We start from the raw sequence: 11,574 nt of genomic DNA, 5'->3' as shown, positions 1-11,574 counted from the left end.
TCGGTGCACACTTCCGCTTCGGGGACCGGCTCTGTGCCGCCTCGCCCCGGCTTCCCAGCATGCCTCACGCTGTCTCCCTGGCAACGGCCCCCAACAACCTCGCCGGGTGGCCCTAGAGCTCCGCGGTGCTGTTGCGCCTACGAGGGACCTGCCCAACGTACGTCCCAATTACGGGTGGGACTGTGGGCCTCCCCCGGCGCCGCCGCTCCTGCGCCCTCGACAGCGAAAGGTATGCGAAAGGCAAAGGGCGCTCCGCGGGGCGTGCCGGGCTCCCCAAAGCCGGGGAAGGTGATGGCGTCGGGCTGCCCCAGCCAAGATCCGCATCCCTGGGCCTCCATGCCCGCGACCTCTTCACTCCCCTCAGCTCCTTTCCTCACGGATCTGCTCCAGTCTCCGGAGAATAACGGTTGCCGGCGCCTCCTCGAAATGTGTTAACCTGCTTTGCGAAAGTGTAATTTTTTTTTTTTTAAAGAAGTTGAGGCAAGGAATGTTAAACTTAAGGTTAAAGTTTACCTTTAAGGTTAGCGTTGTACTTTAGCAGAATCTGGTGTCAAATCTGCTCCCTCTCATTTCAGGGAGGAGAACTATTTGACTTCAACCTATGATAAACACTCCTTCTCATGTCTTTTGTCTAAGGGTCAGTTGCACAAGGAGGCAATCTCACCTTTTCACCGTTCCCATCCAACTTTGTAAATCTCTTTCCTCCTCACGCCACGCACACTTTTCCCCCTCTCCCTTGGGCAACAGTCGGTCGGCTGGACGCTTGTTTGCCCTGAAAAAATTTATTGAACACCTACTAGATGACAGGCGCCAAAGAGAGATAAAGAAGTGTGTCCCTGGCGCTCAAGTTCATTCACAACCTTCGTTGAGGTGGGCGCGAGGGAACGTTGACAAGAGAACAGGTTGTTCTGGAATCTAGACAGCCCTCTACCTACTAGGGTAGCTCTGTGTTTGAAGAGAGGAGACTAATGGAGTCGACGGTCTAAAGGTGGCCTGGGGAAGGGGGCGGCAGGGCTGAGTCTGGGAGGTTGGGCCAAAGGAAACTCTGTGGCCCAGGCCAGACTGCTTAGAAGTTGCTGGGTTTAAAAGCTCATTTACAAATAGGAGCCACTGGGAAATTGGACTTTCAGAACCATTCTGTCTCTCACTAAACAGGGACCTTCATCTCACCTCTAAAATAAGGAGAATTACTGGGTGATTTGAAGGGTCCTTTTCAGTTGAAAAAGCTGTTAAGTCCATACATTTATCTTAACAGCTTAATTTGGCCAGAAAGTATCACTTTTATGGGAGCACAGAAAGCAAATAAAATGCACATCTGGAGGCCTGCTCTCCAGTTGTTTTTTTCAGTAGTAGACTTCACTAATATTTTCTGTGATCTTGATACTCTGACATAATTTTTTATTTATTCAGGGATTTTGAGGTATAGGCACCAGCTCTGAAGTTCTAACCCAATGTTAATGTTGTTTTAGTATTGTCATGAGACACAGCCGCAGGATAATTTGGTTTCTTTCTTTTCCTTTTTTTTTTTTTAAGATTTTATTTCTAACTAATCTCCACGCCCATTGTGGGGCTCAAACCCACAACCCTGAGATCAAGAGTGACATGCTGTACTGACTGAGCCAGCCAAGCACCTCTCTCTGTCTCTTTTGTTTGTTTGTTTGTTTTTTAAGCTGGTTACTAGAATACTTCTGACTGGCATCAGGTAAAACTGAACTGATTAATGCATTATTTCAAGAAGAAAAATGCTGTAAATGGACATTTACCATTTATATTCTATTCTGAGGATTTTTGTAATTGCCACCACCATGTGAAGCCTGTTGGTCATATACCCCAAAACACAGATAACATCTTGTTTTATCATTACACACAAGTGGTTTTTGTCTTACAGCTTTGGAATAGTTGCATATGGAAACTTGACTCCAAGGCATAGACAGTCTTCAATTTAAAATCATATTTTCATAGATTTAAAACAAAACCCACTCTTCATCATTACTAAAGACATTTACATTTTGATGAAATAGAAATGACTTTACTGGGCACACACTCATATGGAATAGCCCTACTTTTCATAATCCTGCTATGCATTTATAGTTTCTTGAGGAATTACAACACATTTATATTCAGTTATCATTAAAATACAATTTTTGGTTTGAACTGGATTTGTGACACTTCTTGTTTCCAATCCAGAGAGATTACTCTCTACATAGTGTGTATAATAACTTCAGAAACTGGATCAGAAATTGTTTAGGAGGGGAAAGAATTTATTCCGAAGTCTTTCTTCCTCTTCACATGTATTCTAATAGATGCAAATACAATGGTTTAATGTCTACAGAAAGAAATTCTATGCTGATTTCTAGTCTAATCCTAACTCACTATTTTTTTTTAATGTTTATTTATTTTTGACAGAGAGAGAGAGATAGAGCATGAGCAGGGGAAGGGGCAGAGAGAGAGGGAGACACAGAATCTGAAGCGAGCTCCAGGCACCGAGGTGTCAGCACAGAGCCCGACGTGGGGATGGAACCCACTAACCGTGAGATCATGACCTGAGCCGACGTCGGATGCTCAACCGACTGAGCCACCCAGGTGCCCCGAATCCTAACTCACTATTTGTTAATCAAAACAGACATAAGGTAGGAAGAAAGAATTACAAAAAGATTGGGGCACCAGAGTGGCTCAGTCGGTTAAGCGTCCGACATCGGCTCAGGTCATGATCTTGCGGTTCGTGAGTTCAAGCCCCGCGTCAGGCTCTGTGCTGACAGCTCAGAGCCTGGAGCCTGTTTCAGATTCTGTGTCTCCCTCTCTCTCTCTGACCCTCCCCCGTTCATGTTCTGTCTCTCTCTGTCTCAAAAATAAATAAACGTTAAAAAAAATTTTTTTTTTAAAAAGAATTACAAAAAGATTAATGCAAATGTATAGATTTAAGGAAATTATAATGTTCTTAAATTTAGATTTTTTTTAAGTAAGTGGGGGGTATAAATCTTAAACAGATTAACTGTAACACAGTTTTGCTATGTTCATTCAGATGTATGAGGGAAGGCTCTCTTCCTGTGACTGTCTTCTATTAGAATCTGTAATATCTCTACCTTTTAACATTTTTCTCTCAAGTCATTAAATGTGGTGTCATTGAATCCATTACTCAGGGTGCAAGTATCACGATCAGAAACATACACATAGTTAGGAATCTGTCGACATTCTTTAGACCTGATCTCTGGACTTTTCATCTTTCAGGGATTGACTGACGCTACTTGGATTAATTTGACGATCTCCTAAGAGACTCGAAGTTAAATTTCTATAAACAAATAAACTAGTTCTCTCTCATTTGGAGTAATGCTGAAGTTCCAAGAGGCTGCTAAGTGTGTGAGTGGACCAAGAGCCCTTTCTGCTTATCCAAAGACCTTGATTGCAAGAAGATATGTAGTTCAACAGAAACTTGGTAGTGGAAGTTTTGGAACTGTCTATCTGGTCTCAGACAAGAAAGCAAAACAAGGAGAGGAATTGTAAGTAAAAATACCTCATACGCATTTTGAGTTGGCTGCCTTGTATGCGTAGCTCTTAGCTGATTAAGAATATGGAGTACCGTTTGCTTTTTGCATTTAAGGTGGTCAGAATTGAATAAGCAACAGAAAAGCTTCTTGAATGATGTCTCCAGATAAGGTTTTTAAAGCCATTTCAGTAGGTGTGGGAAATGGAGTAGATTAAGTGGATATAAGATTTTTATGCATACCAGAGTCTCAATTACAACGTTGCTTCCACTTAACTTGATTGGGACTTCTTGAATGAGAAAGTAAGACTTGTTTATAATGAAGGCAGTTTTAGAAATGTTATGAAATGCAAATAAATGATAATTCACACTTGAGGTGAATAGGGTGTACTAAAAGGAAATATGGTATTAATTTTTTTTGGCTTTCTTCTATGGAGGAGTTTTTCAGTCTGTAGTCATACAACTATCAAATTAGGACATTTAAATCAAACAGGAGCTCCCATCTAAAATTAACTTATATTGAGGATCCTCTGGTTACTTCCTTTTCTTTGATTTTGATGGGACTGTTAAACTGTCAAGGTAGAGAAAATGTCTGCTACAGATAAGGATCAATCTTCATTTTTAGCTTGAAGTTGTTTGAATTTGCTACAGTGAAAAGTTAGTTGGAATTGGAGTTAGGATAAAAAACTTATACGTCTTGTATGTCAGAAACAGGAAAAAAGAGAAGGCAGAAGTAAAAATGATCCAAGATGTCAGCCTTTAACTCTAGGCAAACAAATTTCCATCCCGTAATCTATTCTTTTATTTGGAGGTTTTAAGTCAACTCAAAATTCTTTTAGCTTTTGCTCATTGGATTTAATATCAGTGTGATAAACATTTTCTACTTCTCAATATTACATAGGGATTAGAAAAGTAAATGTTGGTGCTGCTATTTTATTTTCAAACTCAACCTTTTAAATGGTCTCTGTGTCCAGAATTTTACAAAGTAATTATCAAGAATCCATAGTTTTCATTGAATTCCTCTATGAGGAATGATGACAGTGTCCTTAGAACAGGTTTCACGACTCCTATCAAAGACTTCTTTTCCATAAATCCTAGAGGTGCTCTTCCAGCCATGTAGAACAGGATGATAAATTTCTGAAAATTATCAGAGTACCTTTATGGAAACATTGAGAGTAAGACCTAAATCTGACCCAGGACTTGTGTACGTCATACTGTAAATGAGGTGGGGCCACGGGCAAACAGTCAAGAAAGAATTCTTGAGACGTTTTTGGTGCAAAAAGGTGCTTTTATTATAGCACAGGGACAGGACCTGTGGGCAGAAAGAGCTGCACCTTTGTTGTATGAAGCTGGTGGTTACATGCCTACTGCTCAAGGGGGAGGGGATGTGCAGGGAGTAGTAGATCATAAAGGTTTTCTTCAAATTTCTGCTTGTAAAACTACTTTCACAAGATTTCTCTGGTGCTTATCATTCAGCTCGATATTAACTATTCGTGAGATGTGCAGGCAGTCATGAGACCCTTTGAAAATGTAGCAACCAGTACGTCTTTGATCCTTATTGGAACTATGCAGGCTATAGATCAGTCTTCTGGGCTAAAAGGGCTAAAAGTGAACATTTTTCTTCTTCTGTCTCTCATCATAAAGATCATATCCAATTTTGGTTTCTTTAATGAGTAAGGAATATGAAGAATTTTAAGGAAATTCACAGAAGGGCTAAAAAGTTGATTAAAGGAATGTAAAATAAGATATATGAAGACCAAACTTGAAAGCTTCAGACTTGAGATGATGGGTGTATATGCACCCATAGTATATGGGAGTGTAGTGTATATGTGTGTGTTGGAGGAAGGATGCAGAAATGAGAGAGGAGGGGGCTGGTTGGTTGGGATGTGATTTGCCAATAACTTTTCCTGTACTTGCATTGGTCTAAAAATACCTGATTTGAACTGAAGATGGCAGATGAAGCCTCAGTCTGTGGAATGAATCCAACAGTGAGGATAATTGACAAATTATTTGACACCGAAAAGTCTGGTGTAGAATCTCTTGAAAAGGAATCATTCATCATCAGAATCTCTACAACATATTACATACAAGCTACATTCAGCCTTCAGATGTGTTTTGTTTGGCCTGCATAGTGGGGTTTTTGTTTTTAGTCTAAATTAGTTGCCAGTATTTAAAAATGTACATTCTCATAAAGATTGAGCTTTTCATCTTCTCTTGGAAAAAAAAAAAAGATTTGGTAACATTTGCTAACATTGATGCTATATAGCCAATATGGGCTGGAGCTGGGTAGCAGCTGCCCCCTTCAGACAGAACCTGTACTCTTCAATTAGCCGTGTCTTACCACTCTTCACTGTCTCTTATACCCACTGCCTATCTCTGTAGACATCTGATTTTACACCTTTGCTAAAATCATGAAGATTCATGGCTGTGGCTGCTCACAAAATCCTAGAAGGCTAGAAGGAAGTCAGTAAGTGTCACAGTTAAGACCACAGGGTTTGGAGGTGAACAGGTCAAATGTAAAGCCAGTCGTTATGCAGGTTCCTCATCTGAGCTTCAGTTTTCTTATGTGTAAGATGGGTATTAAACCTCATAGGATTGAAATAGGGTTAAATAAAATATCTATGTATGTATAAAACATCCAGATAAACATATATTATCTAATAAGGAATATATAATATAAAAACAAATATAAGATATATTTGTAAATATATGCATAAAATATAGAATATCACATTACCTTATATATAATTATCACTCAATAACAGTTGAGGTTCATCTTATTTATAAACAATCCAAGTTATAGGAATAATTAAAGGAAGCCTACCAAAACTTTATATAGTCACGACCCAATAACTTTACTCTCTATTAACAGGAAGTTTTTCTTTTGTGTTCCACTTTTAACAGAGAAATCTCTCCAAGCAATCTGCTATCAGGCATGTGATTTTAAAATCTTCTTCAAGAATCTTTCTTGAGATTGTAACAATTCTATTGTCATATTCTTTTGTATCTCTATGACTGTCCAAAAGCAATTGATCCTCAGAATGTTGACTTTTTAGCTACATAAGATAGCAACTTATCAGTGATTATGTTTCATACATGTTACAGAGGCAGAAATTAAACTCATTTTTTTAAAGATTCTTTCCCCACAGTGTTGACAATTGAATCTTTAGTTAGTGAGAAATTAGCACTACCCATTGTCCAAGCAATTTGGTTACATAAAATTTTAGATTCTACTTTACATACTGGGCTATAAACATAGGGAATTGGTTAATATTAGAGATGAGTAGAAAATAATACTTTCTGAAAAGATTTGTATAATGTTGTGAATGCTTCTCCTTTAATAAATCAAAGTAGATCTGACTCCCTTCATTGTTTTGCAGACATACCCCTAACTGTTTGAGATTATAAGGAAAGTATATCATAACCTTTATATACCAGACTATCTCTTCTCTAGTTAAAAGAGTGACTTGGGTGTACTATGAGTCTGAGGTGGTCTACAGGACACTTATTACTAGCCCCTATGAAATCTAGGTTTACATAATATGCACTTTTAGATTTAATTGAAGAATTTGACAAAAGGGAATAGCTATTCTAACTTTTCCATCAAAGTATTGCAGTTTATCATTATGCCACTTGGGGGCATCACTCTACCATTGACATTTTTCATATTCTGTGAATTTGTGAATTTTAATTACAGTGTAAATACCACATTCCTTTACATTTTTATCGACTTTCTGCATTTGCTATGGGATAAAACAAAAAACAAAAAACTATAGCCATGACATTTGATTAGTGTGTGTTTGGAGAGAGTTTTCTCTTTGGCATAAAGATCGGGCATTCCTCTTTTGGTTATCACAGTAGTATGAAATTAAACTTTAAATGAGTATTGAATGACACAGAGGGGTTTTTTTATTCTGTATCATGAAATTTATAAACCAATATTTGGGAATATTTTCTTTCATAATTCTAGAAACTCTGGTCTAATGAATGTGGGGATATGATAATGTTAATTCATATTCCTAAATATTGTTCTAATTCAACTTCATAATTTTATATTTTTGTTAAGCTGTCAGACTTTATTTTTAATTAAAAAATTTTTTTTAATGTTTATTTTTGAGAGAGAGAGAGAGAGAGACAGAATGTGAGTGGGGTGGTGGGGGGAGCAGAGAGAGAGGGAGACACAAAATCTGAAAGCAGGCTCCATGCTCTGAGCTGTCAGCACAGAAGCCGACGTGGGGCTCAAACTCACACATGAACTGTGAGATCATGACCTGAGTCGAAGTCAGACACTTAACCAACAGAGCCACCCAGGCGCCCCTGTCAGACCTTTTTCTTTAAAAGCAAATCCATAAGTGATGAGCTAAGAAGGTCTTTGGTTCTTAGCATAGTGCATGTAACTTAATAGAAAAGAGATGTTAAGGAAGTAATCTTACCTTACCCTAAGATACATGATTAAACTTGTACATGATTAGTTGTACATGATTAATCATGGCCACAGTTGTAATGAATTTAGAATTTTCATCTTAGCATTGAATGCTGGTTATAATGCTGTTTTAAGTTTCATCAACTTAAAATACAGTGACATTATTATTTAGAGTTGATTTTGTGCTGTCGTCTTTTGTAAAAGTTTGTCGACTCATAAGTATTTAATTTATATATTAAACCTTTGCTTTGTACTGAACACCAGCGAGGAGACTGAAGCAATAGGAGATAAGGCTTGGCTCTCAGGAGCCTCCAGTCTGGAAGAGGGATAGAATTAACCTGTAGAAAACAACTAGTAAATGGTACGGGGTTTAAACACTTGTGTGGCAGGTTGCTCTCAGAGATGTTGGAATGGCCAATGCCCAGATCCCTTCCTAGCTACCTACAGTCTTTATTTTGCTAGTTTCTGTGCATTATAGAGAGCTTTCATTTTTTCCCCTCTTGGTCCCGTGGTGTAAATATCCAAATATTTCTTTATCTGTGCACCTACACATTGGCCTTTGCCTAAATATGGCCAACATGGTTAACATGCAAATGCATTCTCTCTCCACAGAGCATTTCTTCCCAGTATCATATATCTACAGTATGAGATAAGGACTGGAGTTAAGTAGGAAAGGTTAACAAGTCCTTAGAGAAATGGCCTCAAGCCCAGGTCCTTGCCTCCCAGGAGAGCTTTTGGCCCGTAGTAGAGCAGATTTTTAAAAGTTCTAACAGGCAGATTTCCCGCCCAGCCACAGAAACAAGATTGAGGAGAGTGGGCTAAGAATTGCTGCTAGAATTAGTCGCACTGACAGCAGAGGGGAGAGGTCTTAGACCTTAAAATAAGGGAGGTGAAAAGTCATAAAAGGGTGACAACAATCATAAAAATAAAACCCACAGCAATCTGGGTCCATTAGTGGAAGATAGCTCTCCTAAGCGCAGTCTCTTCTGAGAGCATCTCAGATTTATACCCCGGTTCCAGCATGTGGTGTTGAGATACAATCATCAGTAGGGATGGAGCTGAGGAGGTCAGGGCCTTGCAGGACAGAACCGTAGTTAGCCACCACACTAGGATCCAGTCCTCAGCTTTTCATCTTAATATACCTAGTCATGGTGAGTCTTGATAGGGCTTCCTGTTAACTAAATTCAGGCAAGACAGATCTGCAAATTGTGATGCCACTTCTTTTTTTTTTTTTTTTTTTTTTTTAATTTTTTTTTTTCAACGTTTATTTATTTTTGGGACAGAGAGAGACAGAGCATGAACGGGGGAGGGGCAGAGAGAGAGGGAGACACAGAATCGGAAACAGGCTCCAGGCTCTGAGCCATCAGCCCAGAGCCTGACGCGGGGCTCGAACTCACGAACCGCGAGATCGTGACCTGGCTGAAGTCGGACGCTTAACCGACTGCGCCACCCAGGCGCCCCCTGATGCCACTTCTTAATTCAGGGCCTAGAATGAATAGTATCTCTTTTCATGTGCCCTCAACCATTTTCTGATGCAAGTTCTGGAGAAGCTGAATATCTAATCAGGAGTGAAAATAAAACAAAATGAAGTGGGTGGAATAGACAGCTATTTGTTTAAGCCAAATAAAGGGTCTCTTCCTCATAACACAGAACATCATTCCAAAGTGACCATTTTTCTCAGAACCGTCAGACCCAGGGTATATCTCCTAAATAGCTCTGGATACGCGTACATTCAGTTATCTTTAGGGTACCTCCTTTTCCTGTATTGATACTAATATACATACATTTAATAAAAAGTGCAGGTGTGCATAAAGCTGGAAAATGTATAATCCTGCCATCCAACTGCTGGTCTTTTCTGTACGTGTTGACAAATATTCACTCTTCTAAGGAAACATATGGCATTGGTCACAGTGGTTGCCTCAGAGATGGAGGGTGAGAGTGAGGAGACTTACTTTTCACTGAACCCTTTTTGTACATTTGTAATTTTGTACCATGTGCAAGATTAAAAAAAAAACCCACATAATAAATGAAAGTAAAAAAAAATAACTCCACATGTTTATTCAACAGATGTTGGTCACTATTTGCTGGTCACCTGCTCTTCAAGGAGCTTGAGTTTAGTGGTTCTCAACCTTGGCCAAAGAATGGAATCACGATATTTAAAAAAAATACATGTTTGAGCCCTACCCCAGTACATTGTTTTAATTGGACCACACCCCAGGCATCTGGATTTTTGAGAGCTTCCAGGTGATTTGAATGTGCAGCTAGGCTTTAGAATATTGGTCTAGTGAGAGGGAATAATGCTAATTGTATAATCATAAAAGTAATGACAGGCTGCCATAACCATTGTGAAAGGAAAGTCTTGGTTGCTCTGAGGTATGATAGACCCGTCTAAGCTGGCAGGGTGGCACTGGGGGAGGCAAGGCTTCAGGCAAGGCTGAAACATGTTGTTTCAGCTGAGACCTGAAGGATGATTAGGAACCAGCTAGTGGTTTTCTCACTTTATTGGGCATCAGAAGATTGCCTGGAGGGCTGTTAAAACACAGATTGCTGGGTTCTCCTCCCAAAATTGTGACTTGGCAAGTCTGGGTGGGGTCTGAGAAGGCGCATCTCTACCAGCTGTTGCTGCCAACCTGAAGACTGCACTTCCAGGACCACCGAACTAGGCAAAAGGGCGAGAGAACGCTTCTGCTCAGTGTCTGTATAAGTTTGCATCTTTTTTTTTTTTTTGAAGCACTAAGATATAAGTATTTTCCCATGTTATTATTTTTTTTTTAGTTTTGAAAAACGTTTTATCCGAGAATTACTTAATTTCAAATATCTTCCAAAATACAACTTCCTAGGTTGCTACAAAAGAAAGCAAATTCAATAAGTAATTTATATCATTAAATATGTTTCACTCGTGTATACATATAGAATGCCATGCAATTAATATTTAGCCCTGGAATGCCTACCATGTGTTTTTCCTTACTAACGAAAGGCTCAATCCAGCACTTGCTATGGACTATGTACAACAGGCCAAGTTCAGTGTTCATAAGAATTTGACATCAGCTGCCTCGATTTACAGCTGTGGTAGTTTGTCCACAGGGGTGTCAAATTTCAAGTCTCTAGGAAACAGATCTGGAGCTTGAGGATAGATAAGCCTGTTGGACTGTCTGATTGTAACATCAGCAACACCAACGATATCCCCAATTTCTTTTTGGGTCCTCTTCTCAGTGGAGGCCTGTGAGGCCATGTAAATGATTGCCACTGCCACAGATACCAGGAACCTTCCTTCCAGGAACCAAGTCCAGTTCCACAGCTTTATGGGCTATGTGTGTAGGTGCCATCTGTACTTGTTTAAGAAGACAAAGGTTGGAACAAAACCTGGACATGAAGTCCCCAGTTGTAATCAAATCCACACTGGTTTCTGAAGCTTTCAAACTAAGTTTAAAACATTGACCGATTGCTTTCTTAGAAATTTGTGACATGGCACATATTTTTTTTAAATGTCCTAGGAACCCCGTATTTTCCCATGTTACTAAGTCCTCTTACAGACATCACTTTATTTATTTGTAAATGTTTACTTATTTACTTAGAGAGAGAGCGTGTGCACATGTACAAGTGGGAGGAGAGGGAGAGAGAGAATCCCAAGCAGACTCCTCACTGTCAACACAGAGCTCGCCTCTAGGCT

The 11,574-nt window shown here is 39.4% G+C and overlaps 1 protein-coding gene across 22 annotated transcripts in view; it reads left to right on the top strand.

The window, feature by feature from the left end:
• The first annotated feature begins 73 nt into the window (after nucleotides 1–73).
• Nucleotides 74–11,574, top strand: part of NEK11 (NIMA related kinase 11) — a 281,142-nt gene continuing 269,641 nt past the window's right edge. For 5 of the 22 annotated variants that reach the window (XM_045037607.1, XM_045037606.1, XM_045037610.1 and 2 more), the window contains exons 1-2: nucleotides 75–229; nucleotides 3,229–3,497. In XM_045037607.1, coding sequence (XP_044893542.1) covers nucleotides 3,328–3,497 — 170 coding nt within the window. In that variant the 5' untranslated portion in view covers nucleotides 75–229; nucleotides 3,229–3,327. The other 17 variants (XM_045037604.1, XM_045037603.1, XM_045037608.1 and 14 more) reach the window with 9 other exon arrangements.

This window comes from Felis catus, chromosome C2, assembly GCF_018350175.1.
Source record: "Felis catus isolate Fca126 chromosome C2, F.catus_Fca126_mat1.0, whole genome shotgun sequence".
NCBI classification, from domain to species: Eukaryota; Metazoa; Chordata; class Mammalia; order Carnivora; family Felidae; genus Felis; species Felis catus.
Note: the sequence above shows the minus strand (reverse complement) of the source record. Positions and strands in the feature narration are given on the sequence as shown.